Here is an 18,711-nt window from a genome sequence, read left to right as displayed (position 1 = left end):
CACAGCTCACCAGTGGGGAATCCCAGGCACTAACACAGCTCGCCAGTGGGGAATCCCAGGCACTGACACAGCTCGCCAGTGGGGAATCCCAGGCACTGACACAGCTCGTCCAGTGGGGAATCCCAGGCACTGACACAGCTCGCCAGTGGGGAATCCCAGGCACTGACACAGCTCGCCAGTGGGGAATCCCAGGCACTGACACAGCTCGCCAGTGGGGAATCCCAGGCACTGACACAGCTCGCCAGTGGGGAATCCCAGGCACTGACACAGCTCGCCAGTGGGGAATCCCAGGCACTGACACAGCTTGTCCAGTGGGGAATCCCAGGCATTGACACAGCTCGCCAGTGGGGAATCCCAGGCGACGACACAGCTCGCCAGTGGGGAATCCCAGGCGACAACACAGCTCGCCAGTGGGGAATCCCAGGCGACAACACAGCTCGCCAGTGGGGAATCCCAGGCACTGACACAGCTCGCCAGTGGGGAATCCCAGGCACTGACACAGCTCGCCAGTGGGAAATCCCAGGCACTGACACAGCTCACCAGTGGGGAATCCCAGGCACTGACACAGCTCACCAGTGGGGAATCCCAGGCACTCACACAGCTCACCAGTGGGGAATCCCAGGCACTGACACAGCTCACCAGTGGGAAATCCCAGGCACTGACACAGCTCGTCCAGTGGGGAATCCCAGGCGACAACACAGCTCCCAGTGGGGAATCCCAGGCACTGACACAGCTTGCCAGTGGGGAATCCCAGGCACTGACACAGCTTGCCAGTGGGGAATCCTAGGCGACAACACAGCTCACCAGTGGGGAATCCCAGGCACTGACACAGCTCGTCCGTGGGGAATCCCAGGCGACAACACAGCTCGTCCAGTGGGGAATCCCATGCACTGACACAGCTCGCCAGTGGGTAATCCCAGGCGACAACACAGCTCGTCCAGTGGGGAATCCCATGCACTGACACAGCTCGCCAGTGGGGAATCCCAAGCACTGACACAGCTCGTCCAGTGGGGAATCCCAGGCGACAACACAGCTCGTCCAGTGGGGAATCGCAGGCACTGACACAGCTCGTCCGTGGGGAATCCCAGGCGACAACACAGCTCGTCCAGTGGGGAATCCCAGGCACTGACACAGCTCGTTCAGTGGGGAATCCCAGGCACTGACACAGCTCGTCCAGTGGGGAATCCCAGGCACTGACTCAGTTCGTCCAGTGGGGAATCCCAGGCACTGACACAGCTCGTCCAGTGGGGAATCCCAGGCACTGACACAGCTCGTCCAGTGGGGAATCCCAGGCACTGGCACAGCTCGCCAGTGGGGAATCCCAGGCACTGACACAGCTCGCCAGTGGGGAATCCCAGGCACTGACACAGCTCGCCAGTGGGGAATCCCAGGCACTGACACAGCTCGTCCAGTGGGGAATCCCAGGCACCGACACAGCTCGCCAGTGGGGAATCCCAGGCACTGACACAGCTCGCCAGTGGGGAATCCCAGGCACTGGCACAGCTGGCCAGTGGGGAATCCCAGGCACTGACACAGCTCGCCAGTGGGGGATCCCAGGCACTGACACAGCTCGCCAGTGGGGAATCCCAGGCACTGACACAGCTCGTCCAGTGGGGAATCCCAGGCACTGGCACAGCTCGCCAGTGGGGAATCCTAGGCACTGACACAGCTCGCCAGTGGGGCATCCCAGGCGACAACACAGCTCGCCAGTGGGGAATCCCAGGCACTGACACAGCTCGCCAGTGGGGAATCCCAGGCACTGACACAGCTCGCCAGTGGGGAATCCCAGGCACTGACACAGCTCGCCAGTGGTGAATCCCAGGCACTGACACAGCTCGCCAGTGGGGAATCCCAGGCACTGACACAGCTCACCAGTGGGGAATCCCAGGCACTGACACAGCTCGTCCAGTGGGGAATCCTAGGCAACAACACAGCTCCCAGTGGGGAATCCCAGGCACTGACACAGCTTGCCAGTGGGGAATCCCAGGCACTGACACAGCTTGCCAGTGGGGAATCCTAGGCGACAACACAGCTCACCAGTGGGGAATCCCAGGCACTGACACAGCTCGTCCGTGGGGAATCCCAGGCGACAACACAGCTCGTCCAGTGGGGAATCCCAGGCACTGACACAGCTCGCCAGTGGGGAATCCCAGGCACTGACACAGCTCGTCCAGTGGGGAATCCCAGGCACTGACACAGCTCGCCAGTGGGGAATCCCAGGCACTGACACAGCTCGCCAGTGGGTAATCCCAGGCGACAACACAGCTCGCCAGTAGGGAATCCCAGGCACTGACACAGCTCGCCAGTGGGGAATCCCAGGCACTGACACAGCTCGTCCAGTGGGGAATCCCAGGCACTGACACAGCTCGCCAGTGGGGAATCCCAGGCGACGACACAGCTCGCCAGTGGGGAATCCCAGGCGACAACACAGCTCGCCAGTGGGGAATCCCAGGCGACAACACAGCTCGCCAGTGGGGAATCCCAGGCACTGACACAGCTTGCCAGTGGGGAATCCCAGGCACTGACACAGCTCGCCAGTGGGAAATCCCAGGCACTGACACAGCTCACCAGTGGGGAATCCCAGGCACTGACACAGCTCACCAGTGGGGAATCCCAGGCACTCACACAGCTCACCAGTGGGGAATCCCAGGCACTGACACAGCTCACCAGTGGGAAATCCCAGGCACTGACACAGCTCGTCCAGTGGGGAATCCCAGGCGACAACACAGCTCCCAGTGGGGAATCCCAGGCACTGACACAGCTTGCCAGTGGGGAATCCCAGGCACTGACACAGCTTGCCAGTGGGGAATCCTAGGCGACAACACAGCTCACCAGTGGGGAATCCCAGGCAGTGACACAGCTCGTCCGTGGGGAATCCCAGGCGACAACACAGCTCGTCCAGTGGGGAATCCCATGCACTGACACAGCTCGCCAGTGGGTAATCCCAGGCGACAACACAGCTCGTCCAGTGGGGAATCCCATGCACTGACACAGCTCGCCAGTGGGGAATCCCAGGCACTGACACAGCTCGTCCAGTGGGGAATCCCAGGCGACAACACAGCTCGTCCAGTGGGGAATCGCAGGCACTGACACAGCTCGTCCGTGGGGAATCCCAGGCGACAACACAGCTCGTCCAGTGGGGAATCCCAGGCACTGACACAGCTCGTCCAGTGGGGAATCCCAGGCACTGACACAGCTCGTCCAGTGGGGAATCCCAGGCACTGACTCAGCTCGTCCAGTGGGGAATCCCAGGCACTGACACAGCTCGTCCAGTGGGGAATCCCAAGCACTGACACAGCTCGTCCAGTGGGGAATCCCAGGCACTGGCACAGCTCGCCAGTGGGGAATCCCAGGCACTGACACAGCTCGTCCAGTGGGGAATCCCAGGCACTGACACAGCTCGCCAGTGGGGAATCCCAGGCACTGACACAGCTCGTCCAGTGGGGAATCCCAGGCACTGACACAGCTCGCCAGTGGGGAATCCCAGGCACTGACACAGCTCGCCAGTGGGGAATCCCAGGCACTGGCACAGCTCGCCAGTGGGGAATCCCATGCACTGACACAGCTCGCCAGTGGGGAATCCCAGGCACTGACACAGCTCGTCCAGTGGGGAATCCCAGGCGACAACACAGCTCGTCCAGTGGGGAATCCCAGGCACTGACACAGCTCGTCCAGTGGGGAATCCCAGGCACTGACACAGCTCGTCCAGTGGGGAATCCCAGGCACTGACTCAGTTCGTCCAGTGGGGAATCCCAGGCACTGACACAGCTCGTCCAGTGGGGAATCCCAGGCACTGACACAGCTCGTCCAGTGGGGAATCCCAGGCACTGGCACAGCTCGCCAGTGGGGAATCCCAGGCACTGACACAGCTCGCCAGTGGGGAATCCCAGGCACTGACACAGCTCGCCAGTGGGGAATCCCAGGCACTGACACAGCTCGTCCAGTGGGGAATCCCAGGCACTGACACAGCTCGCCAGTGGGGAATCCCAGGCACTGACACAGCTCGCCAGTGGGGAATCCCAGGCACTGGCACAGCTCGCCAGTGGGGAATCCCAGGCACTGACACAGCTCGCCAGTGGGGGATCCCAGGCACTGACACAGCTCGCCAGTGGGGAATCCCAGGCACTGACACAGCTCGTCCAGTGGGGAATCCCAGGCACTGGCACAGCTCGCCAGTGGGGAATCCTAGGCACTGACACAGCTCGCCAGTGGGGAATCCCAGGCGACAACACAGCTCGCCAGTGGGGAATCCCAGGCACTGACACAGCTCGCCAGTGGGGAATCCCAGGCACTGACACAGCTCGCCAGTGGGGAATCCCAGGCACTGACACAGCTCGCCAGTGGGAAATCCCAGGCACTGACACAGCTCGCCAGTGGGGAATCCCAGGCACTGACACAGCTCACCAGTGGGGAATCCCAGGCACTGACACAGCTCGTCCAGTGGGGAATCCTAGGCAACAACACAGCTCCCAGTGGGGAATCCCAGGCACTGACACAGCTTGCCAGTGGGGAATCCCAGGCACTGACACAGCTTGCCAGTGGGGAATCCTAGGCGACAACACAGCTCACCAGTGGGGAATCCCAGGCACTGACACAGCTCGTCCGTGGGGAATCCCAGGCGACAACACAGCTCGTCCAGTGGGGAATCCCAGGCACTGACACAGCTCGCCAGTGGGGAATCCCAGGCACTGACACAGCTCGTCCAGTGGGGAATCCCAGGCACTGACACAGCTCGCCAGTGGGGAATCCCAGGCACTGACACAGCTCGCCAGTGGGTAATCCCAGGCGACAACACAGCTCGCCAGTAGGGAATCCCAGGCACTGACACAGCTCGCCAGTGGGGAATCCCAGGCACTGACACAGCTCGTCCAGTGGGGAATCCCAGGCACTGACACAGCTCGCCAGTGGGGAATCCCAGGCGACGACACAGCTCGCCAGTGGGGAATCCCAGGCGACAACACAGCTCGCCAGTGGGGAATCCCAGGCGACAACACAGCTCGCCAGTGGGGAATCCCAGGCACTGACACAGCTTGCCAGTGGGGAATCCCAGGCACTGACACAGCTCGCCAGTGGGAAATCCCAGGCACTGACACAGCTCACCAGTGGGGAATCCCAGGCAGTGACACAGCTCGTCCGTGGGGAATCCCAGGCGACAACACAGCTCGTCCAGTGGGGAATCCCATGCACTGACACAGCTCGCCAGTGGGTAATCCCAGGCGACAACACAGCTCGTCCAGTGGGGAATCCCATGCACTGACACAGCTCGCCAGTGGGGAATCCCAGGCACTGACACAGCTCGTCCAGTGGGGAATCCCAGGCGACAACACAGCTCGTCCAGTGGGGAATCGCAGGCACTGACACAGCTCGTCCGTGGGGAATCCCAGGCGACAACACAGCTCGTCCAGTGGGGAATCCCAGGCACTGACACAGCTCGTCCAGTGGGGAATCCCAGGCACTGACACAGCTCGTCCAGTGGGGAATCCCAGGCACTGACTCAGCTCGTCCAGTGGGGAATCCCAGGCACTGACACAGCTCGTCCAGTGGGGAATCCCAAGCACTGACACAGCTCGTCCAGTGGGGAATCCCAGGCACTGGCACAGCTCGCCAGTGGGGAATCCCAGGCACTGACACAGCTCGTCCAGTGGGGAATCCCAGGCACTGACACAGCTCGCCAGTGGGGAATCCCAGGCACTGACACAGCTCGTCCAGTGGGGAATCCCAGGCACTGACACAGCTCGCCAGTGGGGAATCCCAGGCACTGACACAGCTCGCCAGTGGGGAATCCCAGGCACTGGCACAGCTCGCCAGTGGGGAATCCCATGCACTGACACAGCTCGCCAGTGGGGAATCCCAGGCACTGATACAGCTCGTCCAGTGGGGAATCCCAGGCGACAACACAGCTCGTCCAGTGGGGAATCCCAGGCACTGACACAGCTCGTCCAGTGGGGAATCCCAGGCACTGACACAGCTCGTCCAGTGGGGAATCCCAGGCACTGACTCAGTTCGTCCAGTGGGGAATCCCAGGCACTGACACAGCTCGTCCAGTGGGGAATCCCAGGCACTGACACAGCTCGTCCAGTGGGGAATCCCAGGCACTGGCACAGCTCGCCAGTGGGGAATCCCAGGCACTGACACAGCTCGCCAGTGGGGAATCCCAGGCACTGACACAGCTCGCCAGTGGGGAATCCCAGGCACTGACACAGCTCGTCCAGTGGGGAATCCCAGGCACTGACACAGCTCGCCAGTGGGGAATCCCAGGCACTGACACAGCTCGCCAGTGGGGAATCCCAGGCACTGGCACAGCTCGCCAGTGTGGAATCCCAGGCACTGACACAGCTCGCCAGTGGGGGATCCCAGGCACTGACACAGCTCGCCAGTGGGGAATCCCAGGCACTGACACAGCTCGTCCAGTGGGGAATCCCAGGCACTGGCACAGCTCGCCAGTGGGGAATCCTAGGCACTGACACAGCTCGCCAGTGGGGAATCCCAGGCGACAACACAGCTCGCCAGTGGGGAATCCCAGGCACTGACACAGCTCGCCAGTGGGGAATCCCAGGCACTGACACAGCTCGCCAGTGGGGAATCCCAGGCACTGACACAGCTCGCCAGTGGGAAATCCCAGGCACTGACACAGCTCGCCAGTGGGGAATCCCAGGCACTGACACAGCTCACCAGTGGGGAATCCCAGGCACTGACACAGCTCGTCCAGTGGGGAATCCTAGGCAACAACACAGCTCCCAGTGGGGAATCCCAGGCACTGACACAGCTTGCCAGTGGGGAATCCCAGGCACTGACACAGCTTGCCAGTGGGGAATCCTAGGCGACAACACAGCTCACCAGTGGGGAATCCCAGGCACTGACACAGCTCGTCCGTGGGGAATCCCAGGCGACAACACAGCTCGTCCAGTGGGGAATCCCAGGCACTGACACAGCTCGCCAGTGGGGAATCCCAGGCACTGACACAGCTCGTCCAGTGGGGAATCCCAGGCACTGACACAGCTCGCCAGTGGGGAATCCCAGGCACTGACACAGCTCGCCAGTGGGTAATCCCAGGCGACAACACAGCTCGCCAGTAGGGAATCCCAGGCACTGACACAGCTCGCCAGTGGGGAATCCCAGGCACTGACACAGCTCGTCCAGTGGGGAATCCCAGGCACTGACACAGCTCGCCAGTGGGGAATCCCAGGCGACGACACAGCTCGCCAGTGGGGAATCCCAGGCGACAACACAGCTCGCCAGTGGGGAATCCCAGGCGACAACACAGCTCGCCAGTGGGGAATCCCAGGCACTGACACAGCTCGTCCAGTGGGGAATCCCAGGCACTGACACAGCTCGTCCAGTGGGGAATCCCAGGCACTGACACAGCTCGTCCAGTGGGGAATCCCAGGCACTGACTCAGCTCGTCCAGTGGGGAATCCCAGGCACTGACACAGCTCGTCCAGTGGGGAATCCCAGGCACTGACACAGCTCGTCCAGTGGGGAATCCCAGGCACTGGCACAGCTCGCCAGTGGGGAATCCCAGGCACTGACACAGCTCGTCCAGTGGGGAATCCCAGGCACTGACACAGCTCGCCAGTGGGGAATCCCAGGCACTGACACAGCTCATCCAGTGGGGAATCCCAGGCACTGACACAGCTCGCCAGTGGGGAATCCCAGGCACTGACACAGCTCGCCAGTGGGGAATCCCAGGCACTGGCACAGCTCGCCAGTGGGGAATCCCAGGCACTGACACAGCTCGCCAGTGGGGAATCCCAGGCACTGACACAGCTCGCCAGTGGGGAATCCCAGGCACTGACACAGCTCGTCCAGTGGGGAATCCCAGGCACTGGCACAGCTCGCCAGTGGGGAATCCTAGGCACTGACACAGCTCGCCAGTGGGGAATCCCAGGCGACAACACAGCTCGCCAGTGGGGAATCCCAGGCACTGACACAGCTCGCCAGTGGGGAATCCCAGGCACTGAGACAGCTCGCCAGTGGGGAATCCCAGGCACTGACACAGCTCGCCAGTGGGGAATCCCAGGCACTGACACAGCACGCCAGTGGGGAATCCCAGGCACTGACACAGCTCACCAGTGGGGAATCCCAGGCACTGACACAGCTTGCCAGTGGGGAATTCCAGGCACTGACACAGCTTGCCAGTGGGGAATCCTAGGCGACAACACAGCTCACCAGTGGGGAATCCCAGGCACTGACACAGCTCGTCCAGTGCGGAATCCCAGGCGACAACACAGCTCATCCAGTGGGGAATCCCAGGCACTGACACAGCTCGCCAGTGGGGAATCCCAGGCACTGACACAGCTCGCCAGTGGGGAATCCCAGGCACTGACACAGCTCGCCAGTGGGGAATCCCAGGCACTGGCACAGCTCGCCAGTGGGGAATCCCAGGCACTGACACAGCTCGCCAGTGGGGAATCCCAGGCACTGACACAGCTCGCCAGTGGGGAATCCCAGGCACTGACACAGCTCGCCAGTGGGGAATCCTTCGGCGACAACACAGCTCGTCCGTAGGGAATCCCAGGCACTGACACAGCTCGACAGTGGGGAATCCCAGGCACTGACACAGCTCGTCCGTGGGGAATCCCAGGCACTGACACAGCTCGCCAGTGGGGAATCCCAGGCGACGACACAGCTCGCCAGTGGGGAATCCCAGGCGACGACACAGCTCGCCAGTGGGGAATCCCAGGCACTGACACAGCTCGTCCAGTGGGGAATCCCAGGCACTGACGCAGCTCGTCCAGTGGGGAATTCCAGGCGACAACACAGCTCGCCAGTGGGGAATCCCAGGCACTGACACAGCTCGTCCAGTGGGGAATCCCAGGCACTGACGCAGCTCGTCCAGTGGGGAATTCCAGGCGACAACACAGCTCGCCAGTGGGGAATCCCAGGCACTGACACAGCTCGTCCAGTGGGGAATCCCAGGCACTGACACAGCTTGGCCAGTCGGGAATCCCAGGCACTGACACAGCTCGCCAGTCGGGAATCCCAGGTGTCGACACTGGCACAGCCTGGCCAGTCAGGAATCCCAGGCGACGACAATGCACCCAGTGTCAGGATCCATCAGGGCTCACGCCCTCAACAGAAAGCTAGAGAAGGAAACACTGCTCCCAACTGTAGAACACAGTCAGGAATAAACCCACAGGTTCATGGCAGTCTAGAAATAGGCAGCATTCACTCACTTACAATATTATGCTTTAAGGACTTAATTCGACATCTATCCAACGTGTTGGGTCTGTTTGTGGTTTTCTTTTCAGCATAAATGTGGTATTGCCTAGGAGCAAGAGAGCAAACAATGTAACCTTCATTTGATGATCACCCTCGAGTCTCCCAGGTAAGCATCAGGCTTTTCCGGTGACCGTTAAACTGTCTTTGTGGGTCTTTTAGTAGTGAAATACAGGTGACACTGCCTGAGGAATCTGGATCTTTGCCTTCCGATTACTGTAACTGGTGTCAGCCAATTCTCTCTGGTTTTATACATTATTTAAGAAAGAAGGGAGACAGAAAGCAGGCAACTGTCGACCAGTTAGCCTAATATCTGTCATTGGGAAAATGCTGGAGTCCATCATGAAGGAAGTGGTAGCAGGACATTTAGAAAATCATAATATAGTCAAGCAGAGTCAGCATGGTTTTATGAAAGGGAAATCATGTTTGACAAATTTGCTGGAGTTCTTTGAGGATGTAACAAGCAGGGTGGATAAAGGGGAACCAGTAGATGTCATGTATTTGGATTTCCAGAAGGCATTCGATAAGGTGCCACATAAAAGGTCACTACACAAGATAAGAGCTCACGGTGTTGGGGGTAATGTATTAGAGGATTGGCTAACGAACAGAAAACAGAGAGTCGGGATAAATGGGTAATTTTCAGGTTGGCAAACTGTAATTAGTGGGGTGCCACAGGGATCAGTGCTGGGGCCTCAACTATTTACAATCTATATTAAATGACTTGGATGAAGGGACCGTGTATACTGTAGCCAAATTTGCTGATGATACAAAGATAGGTGGGAAAGCAAATTGTGTGGAGGATGCAAAGAATCTCCAAAGGGATATAGATAGGCTAAGTGAGTGGGCAAAAATCTGGCAGATGGAGTTTAATGTGGGAAAATGCGAGGTTATCCACTTTGGTAGGAAAAATTAAAAAGCAAATTATTTAAATGGGGAGAGATTACAAAATGCTGAGGTACAGAGGGATCTGGGGGTCCTTGTACATGAATCACAACAAGTTAGCATGCAGGTACAGCAAGTAATTAGGAAGGCAAATGGAGTGTTGGCCTTTATTGCAAAGGGAATGGAGTATAAAAGGAGGCATTCAAGGACGAGATCTGGAGGGTTCAGACCAAACATGCGCCCTTAAAGAACATGCAGGGTAGGATAAAGAAAAAAAGGGAGGCGTATGACAGATACCGAGGGCTAAATACTCCAGAATCTTTAGAGAGTACAGAAAGTGCAGGGGTGCAATTAAAATTGATTAGGAAAGCAAAGAGAGAGCATGAAAATTTTTTGGCAAGTAAAATCAAGGAAAACCCAAAGATATTTTATAAATATATTAAGAGTAAGAGGATAACTAAAGAAAGGGTAGGGCCTATTAGAGATCATGTGGGCAATGTGTGTGTGGAGGCGGGAGACGTCGGTAGGTTTCTTAATGAATACTTTGCGTCTGTTTTCACAAAGGAGAGGGGCGAAGCAGTCATTGCTATCGGGGGGGGGGGGGGAGGAGTGTGAAATATTAGATGAAATAAACAGAGAGAGAGGAAGTATTAAGGGGTTTAGCAGTTTTAAAAGTGGATAAATCCCCAGGCCCGGATCAAATGTATCCCAGGCTGTTAAGCGAAGCAAAAGAGGAACTAGCAGAGGCCTTGACCATCATTTTTCAATCCTCTCTGGCTTCAGGTGTGGTGCCGGAGGACTAGCGGACTGCTAATGTGGTACCATAAGAACATAAGAAATAGGAGCAGGAGTAGGCCAATCGGCCCCTCGAGCCTGCTCCACCATTCAATAAGATCATGGCTGATCTGATCCTAACCTCAAATCTTCTATCACTCTCCATCCACCCGAACCCATGTGATCTCCCGGGAGAGGCGAAAAACCAGATAAAATACCCAATGGCCAATTTGGGAGAAAAAAATCTGGGAAATTCCTCTCCGACCCATCGAGGCGATCGAAACTCGTCCAGGAGATCACTCTGTCCCTATATTTTCTACAGTACTTACCTTCTGTAAAGGCGATCTCCACCCCAGCCAGGAACAGGAATAAAACCATCTCCTGAAATCTAACACAGAATTAGAACACAAGAAGTAGGAGCAGAACCAGGCTACATGGCCCCTGGGCCCGCTCCGTTACCCACAGGGCCATGACCATTCCGAACATAGACTCATGTCCAATTTCCTGCCCGCTCCCCGTAACCCTTAATTCCCTTTAATTCTAGGAAACTATCTATTTCTGTTTTTAATTTATTTAATGATGTAGCTTCCACAGCTTTCTGGGGCAACAAATTCCACAAACCTACCACCCTCTGAGTGAAGAAGTTTCTCCTCATCTCAGTTTTGAAAGAGCAGCCCCTTATTCTAAGATTATGCCCCCTAGTTCTAGTTCTTGTTTAAAAAGGGAGAAAAGACCGAGTAATTACAGGCCAGTCAGCCTAACCTCGGTGGTGGGAAAATTATTGGAAAGAATTCTGAAGGACAGGATAAATCTTCATTTAGAAAGACACGGATTAATCAAGGATAGTCAGCACGAATTTGTTAAGGGAAGGTCGTGTCTGACAAACTTGATTGAATTTTTTGAGGAGGTAACAAGGAGGGTAGATGAGGGTAGTGCGTTTGATGTAGTGTATTTGATGTAGTGTATATGGACTTTAATAAGGCTTTTGATAAGGTTCCACATGGCAGACTGGTCACGAAGTTAAAAGTCCATGGGATCCAGGGCAAAGTGTCAAGTTAGATTCAAAACTGGCTCAGAGACAGGGAGCAGAGGGTAATGGTTGATGGGTGTTTGTGTGACTGGAAGGCTGTTTCCAGTGGGGTTCTGCAGGGGTCAGTACTGGGTCCCTTGCTTTTTGTGGTATATATCAATGATCTAGACTTGAATGTAGGGGGTATGATTAAGAAGTTTGCAGATGATACTAAAATCGGCTGTGTGGTTGATACTGAAGAAGGAAGCTGTAGACTGCAGGAAGATATCAATAAATTGATCAGGTGGGCAGAACAGTGGCAAATGGAATTCAATCCGGAGAATTGTGAGGTAATGCATTTGGGGAGGGCTAACAAGGAAAGAGAATACACATTAAATGGTAGGACACAGTAGTGTAGAGGGACAAAGGGAGCTTGGAGTGCATGCCCACAGATCCCTGAAGGTAGCAGGCCAAGTAGATAAGGTGGTTAAGAGGGCATACGGAATGCTTGCCTTTATTAGCCGTGGCATAGAATACAAGAGCAGGGGGGTTATGCTTCAACTGTATAAAACACTAGTTAGGCCTCAGCTAGAGTACTGAACATAAGAACATAAGAAATAGGAGCAGGAGTAGGCCAATCGGCCCCTCGAGCCTGCTCCGCCATTCAATAAGGTCATGGCTGATCTGATCCTAACCGCCAATCCACTATCACAGAACCATCTCCTGAATCTAATAGAATTAGACACACGAAATAGGAGCAGGATCAGGCTACATGGCCCCTGGGCCCGCTCCGCTACCCACAGGGCCATGACCGATCCGAACCTAGACTTATGTCCAAATTCCTGCCCGCTCCCCGTAACCCTTAATTCCCTTTACTTCTAGGAAACTGTCTATTTCTGTTTTAAATTTATGTAATGATGTAGCTTCTACAGCTTTTTGGGGCAGCATATTCCATGGACCTACCACCCTCTGAGTGAAGTAGTTCCTCCTCATCTCAGTTTTGAAAGAGCAGCCCCTTATTCTAAGACTATGCCCCCTAGTTCTAGTTTCACCCATCATCGGGAACATCCTCCCCGCATCCACCCGATCCAACCCCTTCACAATCTTATATGTTTCAATAAGATCGCCTCTCATTCTTCTGAACTCCAATGAGTAGAGTCCCAATCTACTCAACCTCTCCTCATATGTCCATCCCCTCATCCCCGGGATTAACCGAGTGAACCTTCTTTGTACTGACTCGAGAGCAAGTATGTCCTTTCTTAAGTATGGACACCAAAACTGTACGCAGTATTCCAGGTGCGGTCTCACCAATACCTTGTACAACTGAAGCAATACCTCCCTATTTTTATATTCTATCCCCCTAGCAATGAAAGCCAACATTCCATTGGCCTTCTTAATCACTTGCTGCACCTGCATACTAACCTTTTGAGTTTCGTGCACCAGGACCCCCAGATCCCTTTGTACTTCAATACTTTCCAGTTTCTTGCCATTAAGATAATAACTTGCTCTATGATTTTTCCTGCTAAAGTGCATAACCTCACACTTTCCAGTATTGTATTCCATCTGCCAAATCTCTGCCCACTTACTTAGCCTGTCGATGTCCCCTTGCAGGTTTTTTATGTCCTCCTCACTCACTACTTTCCCTCCCATCTTAGTATCATCTGCAAACTTTGATATGTTACACTCGGTCCCCTCCTCCAAATCGTTAATATAGATTGTAAAGAGTTGGGGACCCAGCACTGACCCCTGCGGAACACCACTAGTTACTGATTGCCAGTCTGAGAATGAACCATTTATCCCAACTCTCTGCCTTCTGTTAGATAGCCAATCCTCTATCCATGCCTTTCTGCATGCAGTTCTGGTCACCACATTTCAGGAAAGATGTGATTGCACTAGAGAGGGTACAGAGGAGATTTACAAGGATGTTGCCGGGAGTAGAGAATCTTAGCTATGAGGAAAGACTGGATAGGCTGGGTCTGTTTTCCTTGGAACAGAGGAGGCTGAGAGGAGACCTCATTGAGGTGTATAAAATTATGAGGGGCATAGATAAAGTGGATAGAAAGGACCTATTTCCCTTAGCAGAGGGGTCAAAAACCAGGGGGGCACAGATTTAAAGTAATTGGGGGAAGGTTTAGAGGGGATTTGAGAGGAAATTTCTTCACCCAGAGGGTTGTGGGGCTCTGGAACTCACTGCCTGAAAGGGTGGTAGAGGCAGGAACCCTAACCACATTTAAAAAGTACTTGGATGTGCACTTGGGATGCTCTAACCTGCAGGGCTACGGACCAAGAGCTGGGAAGTGGGATTAGGCTGGATAGCTCTTTGTTGGCCGGCGCGGACACGGTAGGCCAAAATGGCCTCCTTCCATATTGTAACTTTCTATGATTCTATGGAAGTCCTGTTATAACTGTACAGGGCGTTGGTGAGACCACACCTGAAGTACTGCGTACAGTTTTGGTCGCCTTATTTAAGGAAGGATATACTTGCATTGAAGGCAGTTCAGAGAAGGTTCACAAGGTTGATTCCGGAGATGAAGGGGTTGTCTCATGAAGAAAGGTTGAGCAGGTTCGGCCTATACTCATTGGAGTTTAGAAGAATGAGAGGGGGTCTTATTGAAACATATACGATTCTGAAGGGGCTTGACAGGGTAGTGCAGAGAGGATGTTTCCCCTCGTGGGGGAATCTAGAACTAGGGGGCATAATTTCAGAATAAGGGGGCACCCATTTAAATCGGAAATGAGGAGGTATTTCTTCTCTCAGAGGGTTGTGAATCTTTGGAATTCTCTTCCCCAGAGGCTGTGGAGGCTGGGTCATTGAATATATTTAAGGTGGAGATAGACAGATTTTTGAAAGGTAAGGGAGTGAAGGGTTATGGGGAGCGGGCAGGGAAGTGGAGTTGAGGTCTAGATCAGATCAACCATGATCCTATTGAATGGCGGAGAAAGCTCGAGGGGCCAAATGACCGACTCCTGCTCCTACGTCTTATGTAAAGCAATTATCAATGGGCCAACTAGACAGACTAACAATCCCAGAACTATCCAAACACAACATTTCCAATATACTGGATGTTACATGGACACCACAATCATCTTGTATTTTTGCCCACAAGAACTCCTCTTAATTTTACCTGTCTATTCCCGCAATGAAAATGCCCAACCAAATGGACAGAAACATTGAAAATCTACAGACAAGGGTTCCGATTTTAAAGGGGGGAGGGTAAAGTACGGCCTTAAGTCAGTAAGTGGATTCGGCCTGATGTTAACCCCTCCCACTGACCATTATCACTCAAAGCAGAGTCTTACTGTGCCAATAACAGTTGCTGTGACAGAGAAGAACATCTCACGGGGCTTTACACTGAAACAGGAGATAAAGAGGGTTTAGGGTGGTTCAGGGAACTAAAAGCTGGACAGAATGGTTTTCAAGAGATTTTTGAAAGAAGGGAGAAAATTAGAAAGACAAAGTTATTTTCTGAGAGAGTTACAAAGAGCATTGGTGTGGTGACCAAAGGGTCATCTTTTGACTGCTCGAGGGAAGGCAGCTGGGGTGAGACATGCCCAGCACTGGAGGGGTGGAAGGTGAGAGTTGGAATATACAGCTGAGAATATCTCTCCGTTAAGGTGCAGTGAGATTATGGAGGGATTTGAAGGTAATGCACTTGGGCACAGGGAGCATGTCGAGCTTGGCAAGGACTTGGGTGATATCATGTGAATATTATACAAAATCTCACACATGCAGTGTCTCCATCTTTATCAAACTTCACTTGTTTTTGTGTCCTCTGTAGGTTCAAGGGTGGAGGCAGAGAGGCCAGGAAGCAGAACATTCTGGAAATCAGCCCTCGAGGTGAAGATCATATGGATTAGGGTTTTGACAGTGGAAGGGCAGAGGAGGGGGCAGAGTGAGCAATGTTCAGCAGATGTGCAATGATGCGGACCTCAGTCTGTTCGCCAAATGTTCACTATCATCAAGTCTATCTTTCCGGAGAGAGGAGAGAAAGCAGAGAATATAAAGATCATGGTGAAAAGTCTCGATGGCTGACCAGTTGTAGGTTGAGCGGAGTTATGCACCACCTGGAGTAGCCTGACTGGCAGCCAAAGAGGAAGCTGGGAGCTGGAGCCAGATGCATGGAGGTGCTTGCTGGAGCCGAACAAGATGGCTTTAGTTTTGCCAATGTTGAATTGAAGGAACTTTCAATACATCCATAACTTGCAGTTAGCAGCAGGGCAAACAAGATCTTTTATGTTTGTTATTTCTAAAATTTTTATGGTTGTCCTGGAATTAAGGGTTAGAGGAACTCTTTCCTAGGAGCGAGTGGTCTGTGTCCTGGGAACTCTAATGGCAGAATTGATGGCAGGAAAAGGATGTTTCCGGTTTCTCTTCAATTCAAAAAATGGTCAACCAGAAATCTCAACTTTTTTCCTTCACAAATCCTAGAAACCCTATAGATCTGGGAAAACACCCCTAATGCAACGGGAAGAGATTTTGATATTTTTTGTACTGTCCAGTATAAATGATGATGCCAAAACAAAACAAGACCTGCATCCAGCAACAAACTCATTCAAGACTTGACGGAGGCGAGTGTGTGACTCGGACTTTGGTCTCTTCACCATGTGATTCACTTCATTAAGTCCATCCTCCTGGATAAAGAAAAAGGGGAAACACAGAGAATTAAATATTACTGTCCAATCACAGTATTTGATTAAAAGGTCAAATGATGGCTAACATATTCCTTTCTTCAAAAAACAGGCACACTTTTAATTTCCTTTCCTTGGTTTTTTCAATAGCCCTACTGCTGAGTGCCATCTACACCAAGAGGACAACCCAGCTCAATGACTGACATCAACACTTGGGCTGGGAGGAGACGTGCTTGTGTGAGGCAAACAAGTTCCTACTTCCTGTTAATTCAAAAAGGGAGAGAGGTTAGGAGAAATGTATTTACTCAGATGGTTGTTGGAGCATGGAATCCTTCACCACAGGAAGTGGCTGAGGCAGAAACCAATGTACTTTTTGGTGAAAATTGGAAAAATATTTAAAGGATAGGAAGATACTGGGCTCAGGGAAGAAAGCAGGCAATGGGATTAGTTTTGGATTTCTCAAGTCAAGAGCTGCAGTGACAGCATGGGCCCAATGACCCCCTTCTATGCTGTAAACTTCTACCGTTCTAACTGCACCTGCCCAACATCCCATGGTGCATCATTACTGATTGCCTGGCAAAATCTGGTGAAACCCTGCCACAAAGATTGAAGGTCTCGTTTCCCCAACACAACTGTTGGGCAGTGTCGCAGGTACTGCTTGTTCCCTTCCACTTATTTCTTCCCCACTGTTTGCCTACTTTATTTAGGCTGGAATAGATTCAATTGTGAACAGTAAGCTAAATTAATGACTATTAGGAGCCTCCCAAATTGCCCCAATATTCCATCTAAGTAGAAGACTGAATGCTTATTTTCACTGAAAGATTTATAACCATGTCTTAAAATATTCTTGTGCCAGGTCAATCAAAATCCCAGAGTGTCAGTAATGCACCTACCAGTCTCTCTACCATCTTTGCAAGGAGATTGGAGTTATACAAGCGCCAGGAATAGTCTTCCCAAGAACTCCATACATACGTACACGGTTTCTCGTACAGGTACGGAATACAACAATATGACCTGAAACGGGGGGAAGTACAGGCCGATTAACAATTGCCTTGAAACGGAGCAAACACAAAGAAAGACATAGATGGGTAAAAAGTATTGATCCAGTTTTCCCTTAAAGGATGCAATGATCCATTTCTACCATGGTAAAGAGAAAGGCCAGATATCTCCCCTTGACCTTCAATGACACTGCAATCACTGAGGCCCCACCATCAACATCTAGAGGGCCGCCATTGACTAGAAGCTGAATTGGATGTGTCATATCCACACCTTAGAAACATAGAAGATAGGAGCAGGAGTAGGTCATTCGGCCCCTCGAGCCTGTTCCGCCATTTAATGAGATCATGGCTGATCATCCAAATCCAGTACCCAGTCCCTACTTTCTCCCCATATCCCTTGATCCCTTTAGCCTTAAGAAATATATCTAAGTCCTTCTTGAATATATTTAATGAATTGGCCTCAACTGCCTTCTGTGGTAGAGAATTCCACAGGTTCACCACTCCCTGGATGAAGAAATTCCTCCTCATCTCAGTCCTAAATGGCTTACCCCTTTATCCTTAGACGGTGACCCCTGGTTCTGGACTCCCCCGCCATCGGGAACATGCTTCCTGCATCTAGTCTGTTTAGTCCTGTTAGAATTTTATAAGTTTCAATGAGATCCCCTCTCATTCTTCTAAACTCTAGCGAATATAAGCCCAATCGACCCAATCTCTCTTCATACGTCATTCCTGCCATCCCAGGTATCAGTCTGGTGAACCTTTGCTGCATTCTCTCCATGGCAAGAACATCCTTCCTCAGAAAAGGCGACCAAAACTGCACACAATACTCAAGGTGTGGTCTCACCAAGGCCCTGTACAACTGCAGCAAGACATCCTTGCTCCTATACTCGAATCCTCTTGCTATGAAGGCCAACATACCATTTCCCTTCTTAAACGCCTGCTGCACCTGCATGCTTACCTTCAGCGGCTGGTGCACAAGGACACCCAGGTCTCGTTGCACTTCCCCTTTTCCCAATCTATTGCCGTTCAGATAATGTCTTCCTGTTTTTGCCACCGAAGTGGATAACCTTGCATTTATCCACATTATACTGCATTTGTCATGCATCTGCCCAATCACCCAACCTGTCCAAATCATACTGGAGTTTCTCTGCATCCTCCTCACAGCACACATGCCCACCCAGCTTTGTGTCGTCTGCAAAC

The 18,711-nt window shown here is 53.1% G+C and overlaps 1 protein-coding gene across 1 annotated transcript in view; it reads right to left on the bottom strand.

The window, feature by feature from the left end:
* The window catches only part of fer1l4 (fer-1 like family member 4), a 294,195-nt gene that overhangs the window by 156,568 nt on the left and 118,916 nt on the right, over nucleotides 1-18,711 (bottom strand). The window contains exons 18-20 of the mRNA XM_086005966.1: nucleotides 17,407-17,527; nucleotides 16,416-16,516; nucleotides 9,181-9,268 (exon numbers count right to left, since the gene is read on the bottom strand). Of these exons, the coding sequence (XP_085862092.1) occupies nucleotides 9,181-9,268; nucleotides 16,416-16,516; nucleotides 17,407-17,527 (310 nt within the window). The remainder of the gene's footprint in view (nucleotides 1-9,180; nucleotides 9,269-16,415; nucleotides 16,517-17,406; nucleotides 17,528-18,711) is intronic.

The sequence above is a fragment of the Somniosus microcephalus genome, chromosome 13, assembly GCF_052327205.1.
Source record: "Somniosus microcephalus isolate GS21.2 chromosome 13, FLI_Smic_1.0, whole genome shotgun sequence".
Lineage (NCBI taxonomy): Eukaryota > Metazoa > Chordata > Chondrichthyes > Squaliformes > Somniosidae > Somniosus > Somniosus microcephalus.
This window is presented reverse-complemented; position numbering and strand designations above follow the sequence as displayed.